The sequence below is a fragment of the Botryllus schlosseri genome, chromosome 5, assembly GCF_051294905.1.
Source record: "Botryllus schlosseri isolate E-star chromosome 5, Bs_hap1, whole genome shotgun sequence".
In the NCBI taxonomy this organism is placed as follows: Eukaryota; Metazoa; Chordata; class Ascidiacea; order Stolidobranchia; family Styelidae; genus Botryllus; species Botryllus schlosseri.
In genome coordinates, this window is record NC_137240.1 from 10,830,570 (window position 1) to 10,857,758 (window position 27,189).

Genomic DNA, 27,189 nt, shown 5'->3' on the forward strand with positions numbered 1-27,189 from the left:
CTAGTGTGATGTGTGACCATGGCCAGCGAGACAGAGAGAGAGTCTTTATTTTCATCCAACCAAAATACATAACACACGGCAGTGGTGGTGGTACAGAAAATATGCATGCACAGTATTCGGTATTAGATAGGAATAATCGGTGAGACAGTGAAGGTCATCTAGTCTGATCACACCAGTACCAAACCTATTTGGAATCTCGGTTCATTTTTTGAAATAAATCCTGCGTGATGAGAGCTTTTCTATAAAGAATAATTAAGCAAATGAACAGAAAATCCTGCGTGACGTTGCCACCAATTCCATTCCGGGTACCAAACAGTTACACTTGACTCTGAACAGTCTTACTGCAAGGTTTGTAATCAATAGACGTAATCTTAATTTAACTGGGAATGTGTGTGTCACTATTAAAACAGGGTGGAGTCTCTGCCGCCGCCCCTTGGCTAGTTTAGTACCCCAGTATGCGCAACGGTTCCCTGTATCACGCCGTATGTGGTGTTAGTATGGTGTGTACAACTGTACATGGCCACTTAGCTTTACTAATATCCATATAATTCATCTTACTCTTACACATCACACATGAAATGTATATGTGTACCATACTGACCCTATCTATAATTCAACTCAAGGGAATGAATATGTTTCTGCTTTGGTAGTTTGGTCGTCACTCATCACACATACCTCCTTTGCTTACCCTATAGTGGAAATTGTTTGATTGATCTGAACATTTTATTCTGCCCAACATTATACAGTTTTACTAGTATATAATATACTGGTGGATCATATAGATGGCTTCACAATGGGTAGAGTCACTCAGATCTGCTCGAAAAACTGCTTTACTGCAGGATGGCAGAAGGAAAGTCCATTTTACGTTTTCTGATGGTGAAGAACTCATTGAAGAATACGATGTGAAATCAGACGAACTTTTAATTCGCAAATGGCGTCGGAAATCTCAACTCGGCGGCCAGAGACCATGGGAGATGGAAATTGGTGAAGACCACACCTCATCCGTGGTGCAGACCGGCTCCGACTTCTCTGAATCTGCTGCTAATCCTTTCCTATATCGCAAAGACACAAGCAAAGCATTTCAATGGAGAGTCCGAAACCTGCCTTATCTGTTAGAAACGTACAGCGTGAAGGTAGAGGGTGACGATGCCATTGTGGTACGGACTACAAACAAGAAGTATTTCAAACGCATTGAAATACCCGACATGAAAAGAGAAAACTTGAAGCTGGCGCAATCCGATCTAACCTATGCACACGCGAATAACACACTCATCATACAGTACAAAAAACCTGCGAAAATTCTGAAAATTCATGATACAATAGTCCAAGAAATGAAGCAGTTGAAAATATCCAAAGACGGTGATGCGGACTGCCGGCCATCATGAGATAATGAGAACTTTTGAATTGAATATTCAAAATTTGGTCCTAGAGATATCTCGCTATTAGCGTGTAGAGTAGACCTGAATACCACAGAAGTGATGAAACTGTGAACGGTGATGATTCAAATTTGAAATACAGCTGTTATTTTCTTAATGACAATCGGTGTTTAGGAGGAATGTATAGTGAACTCTGAAAACTGGAAGACCTCATAAACTAAGCTTGGCATTTCTTTATACATAATCTACCAAGAGGTCAGTTGGCTCGGAACAGACGTAGACAATTAGACTAATTGACCTGTTCTTTGAGCTTTCTCTCCTCCATGAACAGTAGGGGTGTTTAAAAATGACTTTTTTCTCAAATTCTACTGGCTACTTGATAAAATTGTTAGGTTACCTGATTGAAGCCTGGTTGGTTCAATTCCAACCAGTGGCCGCATTGCTACAGCAGAAGAAACTTTTCTATTTATGATATAAAAAAAAAATTGTCTGTTTACCCCAATTGTTCGGTTGTCTATAGAAACGATGTTCGCCAAATTTGGCTCAATTCCAACCAGCGGAAGCAGAGATATTGATGTCGAAAAATTTGGATTTGAATAAAACAGTATTTACGGTGGGCACAACTATAATTAATAAATAGAGAATTGGTCACCGTAAATACTATTTTATTCAAATCCAAAAGTTTTCGACGGCAATAACTCTGCTTCTTGTGGTTGGAATTAAGCAAAATTTGGTGAGAATCGTTTCGATAGACCACCTGACAACTTCATGGGGTGAACAGAAAATTTTTTAATTCATTTTTATATAATAAATAGAAAACTTTCTTCTCCTGTATTTTGAATTGAACCAAATTTGGTGTGCAGGCTTCAAACAGGCAACCGAACAATTTTATCAAGTAGCCAGTAGAATTTGAGAAAAAAAGTCATTTTTGAACACCCCTAATGAATAGTCACTAGAGCAAAATTTTGATATTCTAATCTAATTTGTAACGCTCCTTCTCTAATTTCTAGTTTTGCTGAAAATGTTACATAATCTGTAGTATGAAACGAGCTACGTTTGTCATTTTTATCAGAACCAACCCTGATTTGATAAGAACTGAACAGAGGTGGTCAAAGTAGTCAAGAAAGCTACTCAAGTACGAGTAGAAGTAGTCCTTTTAAAAGAGGCCTAAAACTACTCGAAGTAGAAGTAGAATTGACTGACTTTAAATACACTCAAGTAAGTAAGAAGTTCTGAAAACGATCGTAATTCGTTCGCATGGACTGTTGTCCAACTATGACTAGGAAGAGAGACTTTTACGCCCTTCCTGAACCCTTGGTGATTGTGAAATAAGACTAGTGGTACCAAGGAACCAAGTGATAAATAACAGTTGTTATTGAAACAATATTTCATAATGTAAACAAACATGAACAGTGAATATGGAGGAAGTATCACAGTAGAACTACATTTCAAAATATACAACTGACTTGTGTGAGCGGCTAATCAGCAAAGAATTACTACACACTATAAGCAAAAATCCAGTACTATATGATGATTATACCGAATCGTTTTGTAATATAGCAACGACGGTTCCGATTTTGAGCATACAAAAATCATGTAAAATTGTGCAACAGTATCAAAACATGAACTATAGCTACCTACAAAAAGTGAAAACGTACCCAGGCCACAAACATTGAGCCATCAAGTACAAACTTGAAAAATGACACGTGCCTGGTAATAAGCTTACGCATAGCCCTTCATCGTGAGAGACACAAATAAAGAAATTGCCCATTCACATCTTGGTCCATCTGTTCTTTTCCTGTCTCCTGTACGCTTCCAATTCCCTGTCCTTTTGAGCCCTTGCTTCGTCTAAAAGGGGCTCCGCGAATTGTTCCTCTTTCGCGGGATCCGGTGCTTTTGTGAGGTTCTTTTTGTCATCTCCCTCTTGTGGAAAGTGCCCGCAAAACGCCGCCCGCCACATGTCCATAGGATCCCTAGCATTGGAGAGTTAATTAGTGGACACAAGCAACGTACAACTGTGTGACACAGCGATTTGGGTTAATTTCACTATAATTGTTCCAAAGACCGGAGTCACGCCACGGAACTGACAGTGCTCGGAATGTGAGTCACAAGTCATATTGAGTCATTGTACATTTTGACTCGAGTCAGGTCGAATTTTCAAAGTACGGAGCATTTTTCAACATAATTGAAGTACAGATTTATTCTCTATTTCTTCTGGATCGAATAATGAATATTCAGTTAATTATGCATGCAAAAGGGTGTTGTATCGCTCGGACAAACTGGACATAACTAAATTTCCGACAAACTTCGGCGGCACACCCAACATTTAGGCCATTACTAGAGCTGGTCACAATGATTCTAATCCAGTGAATTTTTCAAAGCAGGCCTACAGAAATTATCCACTCCTTGCCACTAACAGGGCTGTGGAGTCGGTAAATTTTACCACCGACTCCGGCTCCGACTCCGACTCCACACATTTTCAATATACCGACTCCGACTCCTGAGTCTTTAAATGTTCCGACTCCGACTCCTGGGTCTTTAAACGTACCGACTCCCGACTCCGACTCCAGCATTATTACCAATTTACTTCGAAAATTATATGCCACATTGTCGGTTGAATGACTATCATACAACCATTAAACATATGCAAACATATGATTAACGGTGGCACGCTAAATTGTTTCATTGTGGAACAGCTCGAATTATCCACTATGCAATTAACATGAAAGAACGATTTGCTAAATATCCTTCCTTTTTCAAGTTTTTATAACATGGACTCTCTAATATCCTGAAATGTATGAATCATTCAAATATGGCAGATATCCAATCCTGTATCATAAAAATGTAGATAAAAAATCCAAGTGTAGCTCTTGTGTACGAGTCAGCAACTAATAAAGAGATTGAACTTGCTAATTTTGTCATTGCACACTATACTGATTACAAGCACACACACTCTTACTACTAATAGACATTGGTCATAAATGGAATTTAGTTAAGTAGCCAAAGACCATATCATATGTCTAGTCTACATGTACTTAATCAAGTATTCAAGGATTGGGACTTGCAGTTTTCCTTAATCATTTGTTCGACCCAAACAGCTAAGCTACACTACAAATATTTTTAATTTTGTAAGTGGGAAGCATCGTTTGGTCATATTTACATCATTTTTAAAATTTTACAAAACCAGCCGATGCATTTGCTCTGTCACAGTATCACGGTATAATTCCAAAAATTGGATCAATTTTGACTGCATCGCGAAAACACATATTGCGATTTTCTTCCCCTGTGCAACTGAGTTATAATTTGCAAGTAATGTCTAATTTTATCCATATCAGGGGTGGGCAACTTTTTCGGCCAAATGGACACATGAGATTTACGATGCTGATAACCTTTTTTTAGTCGTCCGATAGGAGCGAACCGAAATAGGTAACATTGCAAACAAGACTTATATTAATACGCTCTAAAATTGACAACAATATGTCATGCAAATGTGCAGTGCAATCAGGCCCTGGTCGTGCGAAGCGCGAATTTTTTTTGCAAGATAATGAATTATATCAATAAATATGTTGCAAACATACATTGGGGGTCGCATCTGTATACCACTGGGCTCATTTGGCAAGGACTGGATTATTCGACGTTTAGACATAGCAAAATCGACGGTATCAGTGAACATGCCTCTATCATTTTGTGCAAATGTTTTGTCAACGATCTCGCTGCGAGTGCACAAGCATAGCCGCATGTTGGACGACACGTTATCTCCTAATTGCGAATATAGTTGGACTCAATTCTGTGAATAATATGTATTTATAATTTTCAGAAGGGGGCTCAAATACTGAATGCAAGAAATCTAGTGACAATGAATCATGCGAAGTACCGAGAAAAATTTCAAGTCAAATAAATCTGCTATGAAATATTCTACTTTATGGTCATATACGAAGATCTGGGATAAATGTGGCTGGCCCCTGGATACGTCAATGCGTCAGAACTGTTGTTTTAGTCATCATCAAATTTCGCGGTCATGCTAATCAAATTTTGGTTGGCCTTGCAATTGTACCTGATGTCATAAACAATTTCGAGAATTACCTCGCAGGCCACACCTAACCTTCTCGTGTGCCAAATTTGGCCTGCGTGCCACTGGCTGGTCGCACCTGATCTTTATGGTTATTAATAACAGTGATTGGTGGTACATGAAAATTCTATTGAAAATTCTTTGAAAGCAAATGTTTTCATGATAGAGAAGTCGGAGTCGGAGTCGAAGTCAGGGTCATTCTCACAAACTCCGACTCCGACTCCAGTCAGTATTTTCCCACCGACTCCGACTCCAGCTATTATAGTTTTCACGACTCCGACTCCATCAAGCGAAAATTACCCAGACTCCGACTCCGACTCCACAGCCCTGGCCACTAAGAGTTGATTCATCAATGACAGTTCCAGTTCCAGTACTATTATCCACCGTGACAGCATTAAAACCTCCATTGGTTGCGAAACAACATACAAACATTTAGCATTTCGCATTAGTGGAAATAACGTATCTGTAAAGTCATGATCAACGCACAGCGTTGTCACAAAGTGCACTGCAATATGAATTGTCAAAAAGATACGAATTTATCATTAATGCGATGGACAACTGGCATTATAGTTTTTGTGCTAGCATCAAAAAAACGTATTTGTGCTTTCCACGTCAAACTGACGTGATGTGATAATTAGTGATACTCAAATCGAAGAGTCCATTCAAAATCGCATCACTCAACTATTCGATTTTTCCCAGCCGTAGACATTACATTACAGACACTTATTCAATGTAAATGTTTGGTCTGCCACAATCCCACTGAAAGTAAAACACAACAAAAACTAGATCTAAATCACACAAGTGGCTTGTTAAGGTGAATAGGCCAACGAGGTAACTGCTCGGTGCAATTAGATGGCTATTGCATTTTGGATTATATGTGGGTATTTATTGTCAATAGACACAATGACTGGTGACTGCCTATAGTTAGAATTAGGAAATATCTCAAATCTAATTAAGGGCTGGGCAAAATTGAGTACCTGAGTGATTCGATTCTGAATCACGTAAAATACTTCGAGTCGAGTATCACTCATTATGACATAACAGCATGTAATATGTCAAAGATCAAATGAGTGTCTTTTATGCCAGCACAAAGAATATAATGCCTGTTATCCGTCATATTAAAGATAGTTGGGTATTTTTTCTACCATACGGGTTTCATTGCCCTTTGTGACAATGTTGTGGGATGATCATGACTTCGGAAATGTGTTATTTTCAGTAACGTTCGTAGCTTTGTACTATGTCTCGTATGCTGTGATAAGGCAAGGTTTCAAGGCTTCCACAGGCAAAAATAGCATCGAAACTACAATTCTCGTTGATAAACAACTGTCAGTGGCGAGGAGTGTATAATTTCAGTACCCGAAAAAATCGACTTCTACTACTCGACTCGAATCATTAAAATTATTACTCTATCCAGCCCTAATCAAATGTAGGCCTACTATTATGCTTGGCGTGACACGTAATGTTGATTAGTCAACCAGCATGTGCAGTGTGCGCTCATGTAACGATCACGCTAAAACATTGAAATCATTGCTTCTCCCAGCTCTCCAGTAGAACACCTTGCAGGCCATTTCGACGCTTACAGATTATGTAATTTGTCAATATAGGCAGTAATAGCAGCTAGATAAACTTGTACTTTCACACCAAAACTCATGATCCAATACCTTGATGATAATCTGCCAATATCAGAACTTGCCACCACTGGGTTGCCAATGCCCTCATATGTGTCCATTCCCGGTGGAATATAGAGCGGTTTCTGTGCATCAATTGTAGGCTTTGTACTGTAATAAGGTAGAATACCCGTATAAATGCTCGAACCCTTACCAAACCCACAAATTTTCAACTCGATTTGTCACAGAGACATCGAACTACGGATAATTGACATCTTTATAAATTACAATTAAATTCTGTACAAAATTACCTCAAGTCTGTACCAAAAGTGACATGATTCATCACATGCTTGAGAACGCGAACTGTCGATTCATTATTCTTGCTCAGATACATCAGCATCGCCCCATGCGCGTGCGCCAGAAACCGCATGGTTTTCGTAATGACCTGTCAATAGTTATAGCAAATGATGAATGGCCACGAGTCAGGCTCGCCAAACTCAATTGTCATCAAGTCAAGCCCGAGTCCAAGTCACATTTTAAAAGAGATCAGGTCCAAGTCCAAAGCGTGGTCAACATTTTGAGCAGGAATGGTTGTCAATGATTTCAGCGCTTGATGAATTTTGCGATATAAATGTAATACGTGTTATTAATAATAAACCATTGTATCAATAATGGAGAAATAAATTCGAAAATGAATTGATGTAATCAGGTAAGAGTTTAGAGTTATGGATTAGGGGTAAGGTTAGGGTTCGGATCAGGGGTCAGGCTAGGGGTAGGCGAGGATTATGATGAGGGTACGCCAAGTGCTGAATTCACTAGTAACCACACGAATAGATAATGTGACTTGTAGGCATTTGGCAGAGAAACGCCTCATCTGAAAATAGTTGTGCAATGTGCAGGGCTGTTAAAAAAATCCTTTTTCTTCAGATTTCACCCGCTACTGTATATGATAAAATTGTTAGGTTGGTGAAAACAACGCTGCACGCCAACTTTGGCTCAATTCCAACCAGTATAAGCGATTTTCTTGCAGTAGAAAGTTTTGAATTTATCATTAAAAAATAAAAATAAATTTTTCTGTCAACCCCATCAAATTGTTAGGCTGTCAGTAGAGATGATGCACACCAAATTTGACTCAATTCCGACCACTAGAAGCGAAGTTATTGCAGTAGAAAAATTTCCAATTCCATGATTTTATAATAAATAATTACAGAGTTACCCACCGTAAATACTATTTTATTCAAATCCAAATTTTACTACTGCAATAACTTTGCTTCTAGTGGTTGGAATTGAGCGAAATTTGGTGTGCATCATCTCTACTGACAGCCTAACCATTTTATGGGATTGACAGAAAAATTTTGAAATTTAATTTTTTAATGATAAATTCAAAACTTTCTACTGCAAGAAAATCGCTTCTAGTGATTGGAATTGAGTCAAAGTTGGTGCGCAGCGTTGTTTTCACCAACCTAACAATTTTATCACATAGCGAGTGAAATCTGAAGAAAAGGGTTGGTGTGTTGGTCATGATGGTAGTGTCATGTTAATTGATGAACCAAATGACATGACAAACTGATATATGTGAATATGATGAAAACTCATAGCCTATGATTGACATCTAGCCTACATTACGTAACTCAATGACAGAGTGTCTTTTAAATCCCTGTTGATATTGATATGATATTGATGACTGTTTCCTACTCGTTGAGGCTAGACTCTTGATAATTTGATGCATTCAGGTGGATTGATTGTAAACTGAAGGCAAAATGACTTGATAACACAGACCTTTCTTTGCTCCGATTCAAGATTTTGGAATGTGTCATACTTGCTTCCGATTAGGATCAACGGGACAGGGAAAGGTTTGATTGTGCGTGAATCCTGAAAAGATGATAGCAAAATATAAATGTGTGCCACAATGAAAGTCAATAATACTGAAATATCAAACAAAGCACAAGAAACTAAGATTCGGTGTTAATGCAAGTCTCACAACCATTACGAAGCCTTTTCGGTATCTTGTCTAGCACTACATGATATTCTCATGAGCCCTGCCCATGTTCAAAGCACATGAATAGAATTACTGATCAAGAAATTCATCGAAATCCATTAAAATTAATACCGGATGATCTTTCCCTCCAAGTCTCATCCAAGCTTTCTCTTCAAGTTGGTGCTGAAAATTTGATTGCTTCCTACATTCTTCACGTATCACAATGTTCAGACGTGTCTTTGCAGCTTCAATCAATGTTTCAGCAGTGTACCAAAGTGTCGCAGGTTTGGATAGGTCCAATACCTAATAAAACACTAATTATTGTGACCAAAGCATGTGACCAATGATGTTGCACATAGCACATTAAGAGATCATAAAGAGATTCATTGTTCTGATGATTGAAGATTGGGAGAATAACACAATGAAACGCGATGAGATTAATGTTGTAGTATTTTCCAAATTGCTCAAAGTCATAGTGTTCCGCTTCGCAAGGTTTGTTTGCAGTGTTCTCATTTCCCTTTGTCTCTTTATCAAGCCCACTCTCGTCTTGAATGACATTTATGCTAAGAGCTAGACACACAGTTGACTATATAGTGCACTGACACAAAGTATCTTTGATGGCTGAGATTAGAAAAGTTATAGTTTTTGATTGCAGTGGTCCGCTGGGAATACAAATATTACAAAAGGCAGCAAGCCATGGTAAGATATGAAAGATTGTGTGTAGTTAAAGTGTCTTAAAAGTGCATTTAGATTGGATATACAAAAGCTTCAAGATTCCTACCCTGACTATGTGAAATGTCTAATGTATGCATAACTATGTCAAAACCTGCAATATACCAAGGTTTATGCATAAATAAAAGCTATACTATGTATTATGCATTATAGATACTTAGCAATCTTCCTAATGAAACAAATGTAATTATTCACAGGGTTGGCGGTAACAGCATTTACAAACTGCCCTGATACTATTCCAAAGATCATTTCGGAACAATTACATGTTGTAAAAGGAGATGTACTGGACGAAGAAAATGTGGAAGAAGCATTAATGGGACACGATGCTGTCTTTTGCGCAATTGAATCCTACAATATGTTCTGTAAGTTTCTTTTTGCAAATAATTGTCTTTGAAGAATACTTTTTCAAAATACAATTCACCACATAATCATGTTACATCACTGTAATCATCCAATATGTCACTCTCATTTTTATCATTCAGGGCGGTAAATGTAGATGCCAGTGGCAGACTTCATCATATAGAACTGTAGCCATTTGGTTTGTGCCTTTGTCAAGAATATCCTCAAACAGGACAGCACTAATTTAATGAGGATGTAATAAGAAAATGTGGGTGTCAATGCGAGCTATATATAAATAGGCATGATGTCTACTAATCAGTAAATCAAAAAATTTCGCAGATAGGCCCGATTGAACCTGGGTTGCATTTATCTTTCGTCTTTGTGACTTACATTTTTTTCACAACAGCACAAAAGCATGTAATATCACAAGGATGTCAAAATATTGTTGACGGTATGAAGAAGCACAATATTAGGAAACTAGCACTTGCCGGCAATGGTAACGCAGATCACTGTAGCATTTCAAGCATGACTCACGACAGGATAATGTTTCAACAGCATGCGCTATGTGTGGAGGAACTGGACTCTTTGACAGAATCCGAAAAAGCTATGGGAAAAACGCTGAGTATGTTCGAATGATGGACATTTTGAAAAGGGAAAGAGCATCAATTGACTGGGTGGTCATGATGGTGCCGAAACTTGAAATTAGTGATCGAGTGAATTCTGAATACAAGGTGAGGTCATAATTATAAGTAGGAATCCTACTGTACGATAAATATATTATTTTTCCTAAAGTCATTTAATTTGTGATAGATGCAGTTGTCTATAATAATTTATTCCCACCGCAAAAGCATTTTGCATACCCTGTATGGCTATTTTTTCAAGTTTCAAAACAGAATCAAGGTGTTAAGCATGTTCACGCAGGTATTGTCACATTGCTAAGTTAGTGTTTTACTCTACAGAAGTTAACAATACGAGAGTTACCACATACCAATGCAAGACTATACCATAAACCGACCTTAGAACTGAATATTATTTATTGTATGCGGTCTACTGTTTTTTATCTGATAATTCATTATTCTTGTAAGAGGTGGACAAAATAGTCAACGTTGCTACTCATGTAGAAATATTCAACTACAAGTAGAAGTAGCAATTCCCAAGATATGTCTAAATTACCCCAAGTGGAAGTAAAAGCTATAAAAGTTATATATAGTTGAGGGGACGCATACTTTTAGCCGCAAATCGCAGGTGGTTCCTTTCACAAATGCAAGATGTACCTCCGAGACTAACACAAAATGACTAATGGCAATACAAATAGGTAGAATCATCAAAAGTATATTCAGTTACTGTAATACAAAGGCTATTTCACGCGATTCTTAAGACAATTTCACTCATAAAAGCGTGCAAACTCATTGCCAAACTACGTTATGTTTTTCATGGTTAAAGTAGCGAGTTTGGTCAATAATCTGTTAGGTAGAAGGGGAAGTAAGTTGTGTAAGTATGAAAAACCTACTTGAGTACGGTACTTCGAAAAGTAGCACTTCGTTACTGACCTCTGACCATGTGTGGTTAATTGTCTTTTGTTGAATTGTGATAGCGAAAATGAACAACCACTTTTATGCAGAGTAACCTAGAAAAGTCCAGCTAATTTGAACATATCAATTGTTTTAGGTTGGGAAAAACAACGTCCCTGGTGTCTGGTCTGTTACTACAGCAGAAACAGCCGACTTCATGGTGAAAGTTTTCATGGATCAACCATCAACAGAGCATTTCAGGCATAATTCAATGGGAATATCATCCAGACCCAAAACAAACTTTTCGAGTGTTGCTACTTACATGAAAATCACAGCTGGACTGATGACTGTGGTTGTTGCTATATTGGCATATCATAGGCAGCTTCCCTCAATACTTCAGCGATACATCGATGAAATAACTAATTTGGATTGATTAATTTGTAGATCAAGAGATTAACATGTACGTGAAAAGTACATGCACTTATTCACTTTTTCATAGTGCCATCGTGTGCTTTTATCAACTTGACGCTGTTACTTGTATTGTTCACAAAGTTTCACCAAACATTCAATTTTCATGTATATTTTATCCTTTCTTGAGGTCATTTCTACTCAAGTAACTGTATGACTACTTTTACCATCTTCGTGTAATGCATTCCGATTAAGAATGTTAAATTATCACCTTGATTGAATATAGGATATCCAACAAAGAAATGTAAACTTACAAGAATGATTATTGATTACTAGTTTGTCAAGTTTTCAATTCTAGCTCACAACCAGGTAGTATTTTCCTGCACTTAGACAATATCTGCCAAATCGCACTTTGCCATGAACACATTTTGCATGATTCTGTATTTTACTTTTTGTGTTGAATTGTTGATACATCATTAGAAACACATAGTACCTGCTTAGCCAACTCATAAATTTTATGTGTTACAGTATTGTTTCTTGTATAACCGTTAAATACTGTTCAATATAAGATTATTTGCATAGAAAATATCAATTGGGAACGAATAGGACCACAGTACCAGTACCGGTAAGTAATTGCATTGTACCAAATATTTATTCACCAATAATAACATGAAAGACAAGGCAAAAGAATGGTAGAAAACTGCCCAAGGAGAACCATTAATAAGAGTCCTGGCCAGTCAAAGCCGGGGGTGGGCCAATTCACAGCAACTAGCATCGCCTAATGTTGACGCACTTTGTTAACACAACCACTAACGGCACAAGAGGGTGTCAGCTTGAGTCTCGGTAGTAGCACGTTTCAAAGGGTCAGAGGTTTGTTCTAATTCCTCCACTGCGTCACTGTCCATATGTCATAATAAAAAGAAAGATATGACCAAAGACCAATACAATGGAAGAGAATGACAGAGTAAGGGAGCCTAAAAGATCCAGAGGTGGTCATGAACTATGTCACTGTTGCCTAGGGCTCTTCAAAAATGACTTTTTTCTCAAATCGTACTGGCTACTTGATAAAATTGTTAGGTTACCTAATTTAAGCCTACACACAAAATTTGGTTCAATTCCAAACAGTAGCCGCACTGCTACACGAGAAGAAAGTTTCTATTTAATATATGAAAGTAAATAGCAAAAAATTTGAAAATTTTCTGTTCACACCATGAAAGTGTTAGGTTGTGTATACATACGTTGTTCACCAAATTTGGTTCAATTCCAACCAGTGGAAGCGGAGTTATGGTCGTTGAAAAATTTGGATTATGAAAAAAATAGTATTTACCGTGACCAATTCTTTAATCATTTATTATAGTTGTGCCCACCGTAAATACCATTTTTTTCAAATCCAAATTTCTCGACGGCAATAACTTCGCTTCCACTGGTTGGAATTGAACCAAATTTAGTGAACAACGTTTGTATACACAACCTAACACTTTCATGGGGTGAACAGAAAATTTTCAAATTTTTTGCTATTTACTTTTATATAATAAATAGAAACTTTCTTCTCCTGTAGCAATGCGGCTACTGGTTGGAATTGAACCAAATTTGGTGTGTAGCCTTAAATTAGGTAACCTAACAATTTTATCAAGTAGCCAGTACGATTTGAGAAAAGAAGTCATTTTGAAGAGCCCGACTGTTGCCGGGTGTTAATGGTAATTAATATCGGCAGACCCATGTGTTGTTGTATTGATGGATGCGAAATTTTCGTTTCGATATCCTTCTATCTGTTCATTGCAATGCATTGTGTAATGCAGGGGTGGGCAAACTACGGCCCGCAACACCATTTTATGCGGCCCGCGACCGTCTAAAGAAACTTAATAAAACGCGTACTAAAAATCGAATTAATGCAGGAACTTGATTAAACCTTTTCGTGGTATATCTCGCCATGATTTAAGGCAGTGGTTCTCAAACTGGAGGCGGGAAAGCATCTGAAGGGGGGCGTGAAGCTGGGCTCGACTGAAAAATTATTTCGCGCTCCGCGCGATTTGCATGTCATTCTTCATTACATGCTCTGTATTTATGTATGCATTTCATATTTTAAAATCTCTCATCCACAGTAGTAATATTCCATGCTATCAAATACCTGTTAGGTTTGCTAGCATCCTGGTTGCGTCTAGCGATATTACGATAAGGGGTACGCAAAATCTTTCACCATCATAAGGGGGGGGGGGGGGCGTGTCTTAAGAAGTTTGATAATGACTGTTCTAAGGTAAATACTGCCTATATTATATAGTATCTTTAATTTCTGGCGCGAGAGCCCGATCTCAAGGCCCACGCAGTTTGAAAGGTTTCAACTGCTAAACATTACAGAAATCCTAAACGAGATTGGCATAATTCAGATTGGATTGGCCACTCCAGTTTTACTTATTCAGTGATGTGCTTATAAAAAACGATTCGCGCGTGTCTTAGGCAGATTCGTTCTCTGTATGCGTAGAATTGGGTATTTATATTTTATCTACACATAGTAGAAGCGTGCTTGAAGCTTACATGGTTATGATGCTGTCAGCATAGTGTGTCCTGGAACTGGACCAAAAGTGGAATTAGTAAATCTATGCGCAGATCGATGCTCACAGATTTAAATTTCAATCCGGTTCTAAGAATCGGGACAACCGACTTTCATCTCTATAGTTTTGACAAATTGGTTATTAATTGCTCGACCGGCCTATGAAATCTCGCCACTGTTTCAGACGCGTATCGAACAATGTTTGGTTTGTTTTAATAAGCATATTTATTATCTCCATGACATCACTATATAATCAAATACCAATAATACGTTTTGGTTTATAATCCCAATTTTATATAGTGCGGCCCGCGAACGGATTCAGATGTTGAATGCGGCCCGCGGGCTCAAAAGTTTGCCCACCCCTGGTGTAATGTGATATTGTACATAGAGAGCCTTGAGCTGATAAAAATGATATTTCCTCTGCTTTTTACAGATACGCTAATAGTGAAGACAATTTTGGTGGAAATAAGTTTGATAACTGACAGTAATGCATTGTCTCGCATCAAATAATGATATAAAATTACACGGCCCAAGACGTAGAATAGGTTACACAACACTCCGTTGGAAGATTATAGTTGTCACTGGAATCAACCTGCAGCCGTTTGGCAGCTTCGGAGTTGTGATGTCACAATGACAGATATCAATGACTACATCATTTCGTAGCAATCGATTTATAGGTGTGGTTTAACCTTTACTCTCTAATGCTTGCTATCGTGTTTTTGAAAAGCAAAGTTGATAAGCATCACTGCACCGGAGACAATGGGAAGTGTGGAAAAGGTTTTACTATTTGGCTCCACGGGGCGCATAGGTGCTGGTTTACTCAGGCGCTTGGTGAAAGGTTAGTATTTCAATAGAAAATAATAATATGATATGGATCTACATCTGTGATTAGATTCCGGTAAACTCTCTATAGACCTCTCAAAATGGTTACGAATAATAGATTTGTGTGTCTGTGTATGATGTATAAATCATTTGCAACATAATATCAGACACAAAAGTAGGTTTGCTTCAAAACTAAAGTGATGTAAATTATCCAGATTGTAGAATTTCCATTGTACTTGCTTGTGGCAATTACTCAAGCTTCCTTACCAATGAGAATTAACGAATGCAACTTCTCCAATACCTCAAGTCATTGCATTTAGAGTTCCAAGTATCCGTGTTTGTAAGAACACCTTCAAAAGTGCCAGAAAGCATGAAGGATAAGGTGAAAATAATACAAGGAGATGTTTTCAACGAAGAACAAGTTGAGCAAGCAATGGAAGGTCATGATGCAGCAGTATTCGCAATTGGACAACACCGAGTATTAGGTAGAAATATCTAACATAATAAAACACAAACCGCCATTCTCAGTAACCTTGGAATTTAAAACCTGACAACTGATTTATTGTGTTTAGGTGGAGGCTCAATTGCAACTGACGCAACAAAATTAGTTTTAGCTGCCATGAAAAAGCAGAATGTATCGAAGTTGATAGTAATCAACATACGTGAGTGTTTGAAAGCCAACGGTATTGTAAGGCATAGGCTTACCCGGAATATTCTCCAACTAGCCCATGCATATCAACGAGGGACTTTCAACCACACTATGTTGAAATCTATAACCTCAATCGGTGACCATGGTAGACAGATGGAGGTTCTCAAAGCAGAGAAGGATATAGCCTGGGTGGCCCTTGCCACACCGTGGGTTAAATATGTGGACACGGTCAATCCTACATATATGGTATGTAGAATAAATGCATTGTTCCCTATTGCTAATGTCATTCAGACATAAGAAGACAATATTACCTATGAAATCATAACTAGCCTGAATTCAGGGCCCGGATATAGCTGTTTACCACCGTAATGCATACCATCCCATTCACCGGAAATTCTCCTGAAACCACAACTAACCAATAATACTCACAGGTAGAATTGGGCAAGGATCCTGGGGTTAACGCCGTCACCTCAGGAGAGTTGGCTGATTTTATGGTGAAGATCTTGAAGAATGAAGATGAATATAAAAAATATAATCAAGGCCTTGTCGGAATTTCATCCAAACCAAAGACGGGATGGTTTTCGTGATTTCATTGCAAGCATGTCACAGCCAAATTTTTGTGACCCAGTTCTTAAACTAATAATCCAACAAAATGAAACAGCTGATAAGTTTCCAAGATATTCAGCAAAAGATGCAGACTACCACCGATCTAAAATTTCAAAGGACTATAATGCTATGTTGAATGTTAATGTTATTATTACTACCTACCACACTGGGATTAATAAACTATAATAAATGTGGTGAGTGATTGTTTCAACAGGTCTGCCAAATGATATACAGCGGAGGAAATCAGTCCAAGAGCAATTTCTCAAGAGTTTGTATTCTGGTTCTGATATAGCTACTTCAAACTGATCAACAATGTCATTGACATCTGATGAATTAAGTCGATTACTATTCAAATATATCCAGTTCAGACCTGTGATATTTTGACTTTTATTACAGTACATACAGTACATAAGAATGACAGGTCATCATCCGAGAATGCATCAGAAGATGTATTAAATGCTTCGTGCCGTGTCCGTTCGGTTCGTGGCGAATATTGATAAATAGTGATAAAATTGTTTAACGCTCAGCTATTACAGGGAGTCATGCGAACGTTCATGTGAACTGCTAGCAACAATCTCGGAATTACGGAGAAATCGATTTGCAAGTGTCACCGACTATGTCACCGGTGCAAAACCCTAATTCCGTTTGATAATTGCGAAAACTAAAAGTGATGTTATTTCCGACACCATCATTACTTATGGGAATGTATCAAATGCCGAGGCTGGCTTCGGTATCAAATCATCCTTGTACAAACTTTAGTGCGATAGCTCTCAGCCGTCAGCAGACTTAATAATCGGGCGTTTCCGCCGTTTCGGGTACGAAAGTCTGACGCCAATACATTCGACAGTGCCCGGAGACATCATCGGTTGTTGTAGCTGTTTAGATATCCATGGTGTTTCGTACACATTCGTCATTTTACACCAGGCCGACATTCGTTATTGTGATTACATTGCGAATTTACCGACTTGTAGCACGGCCCGCTTCTAGGCTTTTTCAAGACACCGCCTACGCGGACCACGTGGCGAGGACGTCATCGACGTGACGCACCTAATCTTCGAGAGATATAGGTATAAAATTACACAACATGAAATTGCCATTGGAATATACACTATACTCGTTGGGGGCGTTGTGAAGATGCCATTGCCAAGCGCCGGCAGGAGCAGGCAATCGGTAACGAAACTACGCTAATTCTGTTGGCGCTACGATAGATATTCGAAAATCGAGGGACATTTAATTCAATTACGAACATTGTGACTCCTCCGTCATGAAATCATTAATCCGTCGTTACGATTATTCCGTCATAAATAATTAAGCGACATCAGCGCCGCAAGGATCACGTGGATTACCTGAACACCTAGAAAACAGCAACGGCACGGGGGCGCTAGAGGCGTGCTGAATTGTTGTGAGAGTTCGCGAAAGTTCGCTCTGCTGCAAACCGCAGCAAATGAAACGCCTGTGCTAATAACGAATCAGGTGTAAATCATACCAAAAGACGCCGGCTGTGGGTTAATAATTAGTGCCGTATATTAAAGGGCTCGTGTATGAGATCCGTTAAACAAGCATAGTACCAGTCCGCTAAAATTGTGAATGATAACTGACAATGAATGACTAGTAGACCACAGTGTCCCATTCGTTGTTGTTGATTCTTATCATTCCAGTAACAAGCTGAGACGATTAGACGTAGAATATATGGAAACCGGAAGTTATTGACATAGAATATAGGAGTTTAGCCAAGTTAGCTAAACAGGCAATTATGGAAGTAACAACGGCTGTAATATTTCATCTGATACCCAGATAACATATAGCAGGACCTGATAACCTGCTGCCATGTCTGACATTAAAATCATTGTATTTGGAGCAACTGGAAACACGGGGTCCACAATCATAGAAAGAGGAGTGAAAGAAGGTAACATTTTCCTCACTGTGATCAAACCGTGTCCTCAGCAATTATATAATCAAGCCAGGATTCATCATAAGCGCATTTGTGAGGAGTCCGTCAAAGTTGTCATCGAACCTTCGGAATGATGTCAAAATAATTAAAGGAGACGTCTTGAAACGCGAGGAGGTAGAAGACGCGATTGAAGGCCATGATTTTGTTTTATCAGCACTGGGCACAGGCTGGTCAACAGGTCAGTGCATACTGTATATCAGTGGACAGTGGTCTTCATTTAAACACTCAACTCTCCAAGATACTATTTGTCGATACTTTGAAACTGACTAATAACCTGATCCACGATGTTAATTTCTAGTTCTGGCAAGCAAACTGATTCTGGGTAGATGGTGTTATGAACCCGTATCATTTTAAGGTCCAACCACGTTAATGTCAGAGGGCATGAGTAATATCGTATCAGGCATGAAGAAACATGGCGTAAAAAAACTAGCCTTTGTCGGCGTAGGTGAGTAAGAGTATTTTCTACTCTCATATCGACAAAAATATTTATATCCGCCATCTTGGTTGCAGACAGTTTGATACCTGGCAAGTGGAATCCCTATATCTTAAGACATCTCATAGAAGACCATCGAAGGCAAGTGGAGCTTTTGGAGAAGGAAAAGGACTTCATCGATTGGGTAGCGCTGATGCCGCCGTCTTTGTGGAAAAGCAGTTCTGTCAGCCCTTCGTACCAGGTTTGACTTGGAAGTTTATTGGTTGTGTATGTTTATGGGTGAGAGTGGACCGACAACTAACTGATGGCATCAGTGTGATATACATGTCAGGAATAATTGGGCCTCCCAACAAAATTTATCATAACCGCGCCATGTTATCCCTCATTTGGTTTAAAGAATTGATGTTCCTATTAACGGTAGCATCTGTTTAGATTTGCCAGAAAAATGTGTGTTATAAGAGAACGTAGAACTGTCGTCCAATCTAACTGATGCTATGGCTATTAAAATCAGAGGCTAAACAACCTCAGTGATGACTCGGCCCCTCTTACAAACTTCAAATATTTCCAAACAAACAGTAGTCAAGTAAGGCAGGCCAGCAGGTTCTCCCATGTATCAGAATATGGTGTCATGCAGATTCCAGCACATCATTGCTCGACACCTCAGTCATGATCAATTTGCTCATTACCAAATAGGGCACAACAATTTGAGTACTCTCGCTAACCTTAATCGGGTATTGACGGCAATGATTCTTGAAACATTGATTCACAGTAGCAGAGCAAACATAACATGCAGGATGCAGCACAGTTGTGCTTAATGAAATTCAGAATATTTAGATAATTAGGATCTGGTACGTTTTTTTTTTTTGCTGTGCAAAGAACATAAGTATTCAATCATTATTCATATCAAGTACTTAGTAGCAGGGTCACCATAACATGCAGCACGGTTGTGCTTTATGAAATGCAGCATATTCAAAAGAACATGGCCTAAGTATTCAATTATTATTCATATCAAGCTCTTGCGTAAAAGTACTGATTGATATTTGCATTCTCGACTCCACGTTTACTACCTGAGAGGCTCGATTTTGCGCAGCACAACCACTAACATTGCTTCGACGCATTCAGGTGCAAAAGGGAGTCCAAGACGGGTGTATGTTCGTGACAACAGGTGAACTAGCCGACTTCATGTTCAAATGCGTAAGAGATGACAACACTTGCCAAGAGTACAAACACATGCTGGTTGGAATTTCGTCACGACCCGCCATCGTAACACCAGTCAGACTTGCAGTTGGATTGATTATTGTAGGAGCGGCAACGGCATATTTTATGGGTTATCTATCGTGACTTGAATGAACAAGTCCACGGATTGCCCGTCTCCGGAGATGAAGTAAAAATCATGGTTGCCATTTCCTTTTTTACAATCACATAACCGGACAATATCTATTCGCGACATTCTCAATCTCATTAGACTGGATAATATATAGCCTATAAACCTTACATAAAATATTTGATCAATAAAACAACACTTGTTATACCGCTGGTTAACCGGACAATATCTATTCGCGACATTCTCAATCTCATTAGACTGGATAATATATAGCCTATAAACCTTACATAAAATATTTGATCAATAAAACAACACTTGTTATACCGCTGGTTAAGGACTGCTAGGCATTGGCAGAGGTTGTTAGTGTCGGTATATAATATCGCAATATTGTTGTGAAGTGGATACTACTCAATTCCTGTATCATTGAACCTCATAAATATACACGTAGAACCTGCATGTGTTCAGTGCGTGTAGACTACTGCGTTCAATTTAAACTGTCAATCCCAATAAACTATATGTTTAATGTGACTTGATAGATTATATCTATAATTGTGGATTGTAAAAACTTGACCACTTTGGAAATTCTTACACATTGTAGGTTGTTCGTTAATGCTGACAGAGTGTGCTCGCATGCCTGAATTATATATCTCTATATGCGTAATTGTGTATATTGCATAAAGAATCCAACAGTTATACTTTTAAACAGCTGGATTGATTTCACACAGTACAGAAAGACAATATTTGCATCCTTATCTTACAGTAGAGAATAATTGAACTTACGATGACCACTGACATATGATTTATAGTGTCTGAATTCAGGGGCACATCCAGCAACTTTGAGAGGAAAGTCCCTCCTCCCAGTTCCCATATATGTCCGATACTGGTTTCTTGCTATAAAGTGAATATAAAACAGATGTAAGAGTGCATTCGGGGCTTAAATCTCAAACGGAGATGCAGTCAAACAATAATTTTGAGGAAAATGGCATAAAATCATGTGATAAAGCAATAAGCATAATTTGGCTATATTATGACGATATCCAGATAGCGATATTTGAGGTGAGCCCTACTGGCATGCATATACTTTAATTCAAATAAGTGTGAACAGGATATACAATTTGAATTGCGACTGTTGTGGGCTGTGGTGGTATGTCGTGTATAGTGGCAAACGCGGGGAGGTTGGGGTCCAAAATCAAAACCCCCATCCTTTCCAAATAGCAACTCTATGTCCAACATATAAAAGCACATTTGCCACTAAGCAATAGCTATCATGCCGTTGTGTTGTGATCGAGCAACACAATGACACTTTCCAAGGATAAACCTCACCTTTCTGAACTGGTATCTGAAAGGGAACGCTAAAGTCACACTGATTTGCGATAATTATTCATTTAAATGTTTTAATTTCGTATCAAATCATGTTTTAACATTTGTTTTTCTTCCAGCATTCTGTTAATGCGCACATTTCAACAAAGCAATGTAGTTTACGAATTCAATTGTCACTGTGATTACGTGGGAAGAACGTCAAAGCGCTTGCAGGAACGCATAAATTAGCATGTCCCTAGATTCATTAGAACACGCTCTGCGAAAAGCTCACCCTTAACTCATCCGCTCACGATTGATGCGGAACAATCAAAGGCCATAAATTCTGCAATTGGCAAACACCTGTTGGATAATCCCGCCTGTGCGAAAAATTATCGAGACGACAGATTTCGCATACTCGGAAAGGATCGCTCAACACTTTCATTTGTGTGCCTTGGAGTCGACTTTTATCAAAATACACCAGCCAAGGCTGTGTCAACAAAAAGAGTTCTTGTATCATCTAAAAATAGTACATTAAACACTCTCGTATTCGACATTCCGTGCTGGTGACGTCATATTTTGTGCAGAGGTGGTCAGTAACGAAGTACTTCTACTTTTTCAAAGTACTCAAGTAGTTTTCTGGTACTTACTCAAGTAGATCTGATTTTCGCTACTTCTACTGCATAATATTTTGTGATCTACTTACTTACTTTTTGCTATTTTCAGTTTGTAAAGTAGAAGTAGTTCAATCTTCCAAGCAGGAAGATAGCCTGAGGAATTTCGGGGCTGTTTTCACGGAGTATCAACATTTAACTTTCACAAAAGTAAAGTAATGCCCAGAATTTTCGTCGCGCTTTGCGCGTAGTGGATATACGGCGTGACCAGTATGATTTCATGAAAGTATCGATAAATATAATTTAGGTGGCGGCTTGGCGTGGTTCCGTTCACACAGGGATATCTAGAACTAGATATCTAGATAGTAGATATCCCTAGTTTACATCACATTGTCGCTTTTCGCCCATATGAAATAATTCATCGCAGTATATATGGCTCATCATAACGTTTGAAACTGATGTTTCGCAATCTAGCATTTACTTGTCATATCGTAATCTAGCATGTCCATGGCGCGTCCTAACCTGGAAAAGTGGACTCTGACATTTTTTTTAGTTTTAGAACTGTTTTAGCATACCACCTTTGAAACTTTCTGGACTAAAGGCACGAAAAACGTGTTCCACTTTTAGAACTAGTATTTATGTTCCATTTTTAATTCCCAGTAGGCCTATCATATACTTTGAGTTCTAATTAATACAAGTTCTCTAGTCTGGATAACATACATGTTGAAGTATAAAAGCAAGTGTAGTAATGCCTTTAATTTACGGAAATAAAGCTACACAATATAGCATTTTTACGGTCCACCATATTTTTTATTAACGTTTACTAATCGCGCAAAGTGCTTACATCGTATCCTATACAACTTCTTCGTATTGCTCTTCGACTAAACCACGGGCCTTATAATATGGCGGGTGGCGCCATACCATGCTTTCTAAAACGTGCTGTTCGAGAAAACAGGATAAGTATTGCATTTCCATATCAATCCTAACATTTTCATCCCATGATGTGGACGAATGCTTATGATATCGAAAATTGGTTACCTGCTGGTATGCAGCAATATGAATCAAGCTCGTCACCTTTCACATAGCTCAATTTGCACCTTTATACAATCCACGTGAACAAATCAGGATCGTTTTCACAACTACCTACTTACTTGAGTACTTTTAAAGTCAGTCAATTCTACTTCTACTTCAAGTAGTTTTAGGTTGCTTATGGAAGAAGTACTTCTACTCATACTTGAGTAGATTTTTCCGTCTCTACTTCTACTTGAGTAGCTTTCTTGACTACTTTGACCACCTCTGATTTTGTGTTACAATTGTTGATATACGTTGTTCTTTTGAATTCTCTACTAGTTGCTGACGATTACCCCTGAAGCCGAAAATATTCGGGTTCATTTCAATATGAATATACTATTCAATTGTACCTTTCATATTGTGCACCGGTAATATATAGTAATGTGTTAGATGAGGTTTTTATGACTCGGTAAAATTTGGGGTTCTTGAAGGCTTGCAGATTTGGGTAAGTGTCAGTTTATGAAAAATCTCATAATTTCAAAACACCACATGACTGTGATACAATGAAAGGATAGGTTAGCAAAGTAAAGTATAGGAACCATCCGGTTAAATACCATAATTACTGAATGCCAACGGTATGCAAGTAAGGGAAGTCACCATTTGCGATTTCTTGACATAAGTATATTCCAACGCCACAGTGGATTTGATTTGCTCGTCTCGGTTCTGGAAACGTAATATAGCCGTCGATTTCCCCTGCAAAAGAATGCCGAACAAACATAAGATGCGCATCATGACACTATCAAGAGGGCAGGAAACTTGAAATAGGTCGCCGGGGAAACGAATAGCGAATATGAGAAAATCAATTACCGAGGACTTCCCTCCTAGAAACAGCGCATATCTGTTATTTGTGCCACACTTGTATGTTTCGGATTCCTTCTTAATGCTGATTTCCTCAACAGCCGCTTCCCATATTGTGCTGGAAAAAGCATGATTGAAGTACATGGCAAAACAACACACCCCTTTATTTTTCCCAATACTATTTCGCATGATAGAGTGTGGTAGAATGCGAAAGGTATTACGGCGGAGTGGAGACACAGGATGACATAATAGTCGCTAACCTCATTTTTATCACCAGCAGAACGATCGATTCCACCAACACTTGATCAATACCTTGCGCAGGTGCAGATTAAAGAATCAGACAAATAGCTTGGAATCTGCAATCATATTTAATCGTATCAAAATCATGATTTCAAATAACTCTTGATATTGTCAATACTGTGCAAATTATTGGACACAAAATCTGCTTAGGACTTGCACATAATTTAATAAAGCATGAAATAAATCAAGTACTACGCAGAAATACCATAATACAGCTTGCCTATGCTTCAACACGAGTTATTACTGGACAAACGTTTTCCTTTCAGTAATAGACAAAACAAAAAAGATAACATTGTTTGCAAAGTTACAATATGTAGCATCTAGGTCCAAGACACAAGGCTAATAATTTAAAACGCAATACCTGTCAATTTATGATACAGTGTTGTTTGTAATGACTTATGAAATCATCACCCTCAATTGAACAGCACAGGCACACATTTTCATACCAAATCGTAATCTTACAACGGCAAGTTCATGAAACAAGCAAATAATCTGCATAGTATACCATAATCATTTACCAACAATATTTGGCAGAATTCACGACTTGGAAAGATGGGAAAAGTAGCCTACCGGTACGTCGTAATGCTCATCTCTACACTCTAACACATTGAAAGAACGATCTGTAGTATTTATACCACATTTCATCAGTTCAACAGAGAAATTCATTGATCACACATGCACTTGAAAACAAAGCAGAAAAATGCACTGTTACGGGCTTATGGCAACATAGCCCATCTAGCAATCAATGATAAACACACTATATTACCGGTTGGAAAAAGGAGTAGTTAGTGTCACGCGACAGGCGGCTTGAAAATCGCATGCCGTCGGCAACTCATCTTTAGGTCGTGCAGTTGTTCCTAATCAACTAGAATTGCAACACCAAAATTTCAAGTTTACCTATAGCTGAATATGATCAGGATTCAGGACATCTAGCAGTAATTGAACCAATGAGACAAACATTGGGAAAGATTCAAGATGACAGTGACGGAACTAGTAGTCAGTGATAACAATCAAACACTGCATTCGAATATGGCGCAAAATCAGCTCTATGCTATGCAGACTAATACCACAGTAAGCAATGAATACAGGTAAAGTAGATGTACAAATTAATTTTAGCGAGATAAAGGTTAACAAGTATATTTCCATAAAACTGAATAAGGCAATGATTAACTACAGTCGATTCATCTCACATGAATTACTTGAGCTTACAGCTCTGGTAGGATTGAAAATAGCTGATCAAAACAACATCCACGCGATCACAGCATACGGAATAAGACAAAACAAATGCCCTATCAAGGTTTGAAAAGTGAAACATTTCATCTCCTTCATGCCCAACTTTCCGGTTGGGAAATTTCCCGTCGAGTAAAAATCTTTTAACAGTTTCTCCTTATCAATAAATTTATCATACAACCACTGATCGGAAACTTCATAACCATCGCCACCTGCTTTGCTGCGCAGTATTTCTGATGCATGATGCACTTTGAAGTGTACATATATACTTTTCGGTCCGCCAATTCCCGTAATCCAGGATAAAAATGTTGCTGGCTCACCATTCGGGTAACCTATTGTGACATCAATAATCCATTTTATGCTCTTATCACCTGAGCTCCCAAGTCCATTTACTGATTCAACGCCGTGAAACAGAGTGTGGTCTTCATGATTACAGGACTTTGGATTTGCAATTCCAACTTCTTCAAGAATAGTTTTCATAGCACCAACACGAGGCAATGCCACATGTTCTAGAATTGGTAGATTCATTTTTCTACAATACCTTTGACTTCCTTCCCGGCGCTTATACAGAAAGCCACCCTCTGGAAAAAGAACCATCCATTTCCTGTCTAGTTGCTTGTACACATTACATAAATGCTGCTTAAATTCAATTCCCTGTCGAGCTTTTATTTCCTCCTCTGTACCACTCAATAAGAAAGAATACTTTCTTATGTCTGATCCTTGTAGTATGAAGCAATCTCCGTGGCATTTTGCGATCCAACCGAAACTAGTAAATTGTAGTATCCAATCCATAATCCACATTATATCTCTCAAAGAATGTTTTATTCCACGCAGAGTATACATCATTAGAGGTACGTCTCCCGTCGATTGATGATTGGAGATCACGATACTTTCATCGTTTACTAACGATGATATGTCATCACCAGACATATAGATTTTATGCCCTGATAACTGGGCCCAAAATCCGACCATGGAGACCAACTTCTCGAATAACCAACCCTCGATTAACCAAAATTTACGAGGTGACACTAGTCTCAAGGGTTGAAATAGAACAAAACAAGAAAAATAGACTGGAACTGCATAGAAGTTGTTGCATATACAAAACAAAATGCGACAATAGCCCAGCAACTTCTTGCGAAATCCCATATTCAGCAATAGAAGGAAGACCGACTACGGTTTGCACTTGGAGAATCCTCACATCCAAGTAAAATCTCAACCGCTACAAAAACGCTGTTTACATGCCGATGGCCATTGATGTATAATAGAAATATCCGGCGCTCCGGCATAACCGAAATCTGTCAGATATGAACTAGGATCAGTGGTGTCGAAATGTTGGCGTCACGATCGCTAATAACAAGTTAAGCATGACTTTTCTATACGATAGGTGAATTTCATTCTTATAACTGAAACAATCCGATTGAAAATAGGAGTTTCCCAAGTATCTCATCTGAATGTCCACTTTGTCAAGTAAGTGACGATTGGAGTGGACATCATTTTAGCAAATGGGTTGATATCCAGTAGACGACA

General features: G+C 38.5%; 5 protein-coding genes across 6 annotated transcripts; 3 read left to right on the forward strand and 2 right to left on the reverse strand.

Annotated features, from left to right (window-relative positions):
* The first annotated feature begins 674 nt into the window (after window positions 1-674).
* LOC145439000 (protein DPCD-like) lies at window positions 675-1,533 on the forward strand. The gene has a single exon (XM_080316418.1). It carries the CDS (start codon window positions 783-785, stop codon window positions 1,383-1,385), a length of 603 nt encoding a protein of 200 aa, XP_080172544.1. The 5' UTR covers window positions 675-782; the 3' UTR covers window positions 1,386-1,533.
* Window positions 1,534-2,907: 1,374 nt separating this feature from the next.
* On the reverse strand, window positions 2,908-24,526 carry LOC145438992 (cytoplasmic dynein 2 light intermediate chain 1-like). The gene is made up of 9 exons (XM_080316402.1): window positions 24,393-24,526; window positions 24,142-24,250; window positions 23,932-24,027; window positions 21,134-21,244; window positions 9,163-9,333; window positions 8,832-8,924; window positions 7,364-7,497; window positions 7,107-7,223; window positions 2,908-3,349 (listed from the first exon to the last, which is right to left on the reverse strand). The coding sequence occupies exons 1-9, from the start codon at window positions 24,395-24,397 to the stop codon at window positions 3,148-3,150; spliced, it is 1,038 nt and encodes a 345-aa protein (XP_080172528.1). The 5' UTR covers window positions 24,398-24,526; the 3' UTR covers window positions 2,908-3,147.
* LOC145439937 (uncharacterized) lies at window positions 9,514-20,407 on the forward strand. Its single transcript, XM_080317603.1, has 10 exons — window positions 9,514-9,729; window positions 9,960-10,124; window positions 10,508-10,597; window positions 10,657-10,832; window positions 11,770-12,036; window positions 18,464-18,551; window positions 18,610-18,774; window positions 18,952-19,041; window positions 19,107-19,270; window positions 20,152-20,407. The coding sequence occupies exons 1-10, from the start codon at window positions 9,648-9,650 to the stop codon at window positions 20,368-20,370; spliced, it is 1,506 nt and encodes a 501-aa protein (XP_080173729.1). The 5' UTR covers window positions 9,514-9,647; the 3' UTR covers window positions 20,371-20,407.
* Window positions 12,505-16,843, forward strand: LOC145438993 (flavin reductase (NADPH)-like). 2 transcript variants are annotated; one of them, XM_080316403.1, is made up of 6 exons: window positions 12,505-12,645; window positions 15,296-15,406; window positions 15,711-15,875; window positions 15,963-16,052; window positions 16,116-16,285; window positions 16,471-16,843. In XM_080316403.1, the coding sequence occupies exons 2-6, from the start codon at window positions 15,328-15,330 to the stop codon at window positions 16,624-16,626; spliced, it is 660 nt and encodes a 219-aa protein (XP_080172529.1). In that variant the 5' UTR covers window positions 12,505-12,645; window positions 15,296-15,327; the 3' UTR covers window positions 16,627-16,843. The 2 variants fall into 2 exon arrangements, with proteins under 2 accessions (XP_080172529.1, XP_080172530.1); XM_080316404.1 differs by having other exon boundaries at window positions 12,548-12,645; window positions 15,301-15,406.
* Window positions 24,527-25,521: 995 nt separating the features above from the next.
* Window positions 25,522-26,892, reverse strand: LOC145438991 (acyl-CoA:lysophosphatidylglycerol acyltransferase 1-like). The gene has a single exon (XM_080316401.1). The coding sequence runs from the start codon at window positions 26,806-26,808 to the stop codon at window positions 25,669-25,671; it is 1,140 nt and encodes a 379-aa protein (XP_080172527.1). The 5' UTR covers window positions 26,809-26,892; the 3' UTR covers window positions 25,522-25,668.
* Between the last annotated feature and the right edge of the window lie 297 nt (window positions 26,893-27,189).

Bases quoted from the DNA above. Each gene is read 5' to 3' on its own strand.
- LOC145439000 (XM_080316418.1), top strand. From the start codon at position 783: ATGGCTTCACAATGGGTAGAGTCACTCAGATCTGCTCGAAAAACTGCT.
- LOC145439937 (XM_080317603.1), top strand. From the start codon at position 9,648: ATGGCTGAGATTAGAAAAGTTATAGTTTTTGATTGCAGTGGTCCGCTG. The intron at 10,833-11,769 runs GTGAGGTCATAA...CAATTGTTTTAG, and splicing joins GAGTGAATTCTGAATACAAG to GTTGGGAAAAACAACGTCCC. The intron at 18,775-18,951 runs GTCAGTGCATAC...TATCATTTTAAG, and splicing joins GGGCACAGGCTGGTCAACAG to GTCCAACCACGTTAATGTCA.
- LOC145438993 (XM_080316403.1), top strand. From the start codon at position 15,328: ATGGGAAGTGTGGAAAAGGTTTTACTATTTGGCTCCACGGGGCGCATA. The intron at 15,876-15,962 runs GTAGAAATATCT...TATTGTGTTTAG, and splicing joins TGGACAACACCGAGTATTAG to GTGGAGGCTCAATTGCAACT. The intron at 16,286-16,470 runs GTATGTAGAATA...TAATACTCACAG, and splicing joins CGGTCAATCCTACATATATG to GTAGAATTGGGCAAGGATCC.
- LOC145438992 (XM_080316402.1), bottom strand. The intron at 21,245-23,931 runs GTGACTTCCCTT...TTCACTTTATAG, and splicing joins ATGTCAAGAAATCGCAAATG to CAAGAAACCAGTATCGGACA. The intron at 7,498-8,831 runs GTCTGTGTTATC...AACTATTGACAG, and splicing joins TTGAATCGGAGCAAAGAAAG to GTCATTACGAAAACCATGCG.
- LOC145438991 (XM_080316401.1), bottom strand. From the start codon at position 26,808: ATGGGATTTCGCAAGAAGTTGCTGGGCTATTGTCGCATTTTGTTTTGT.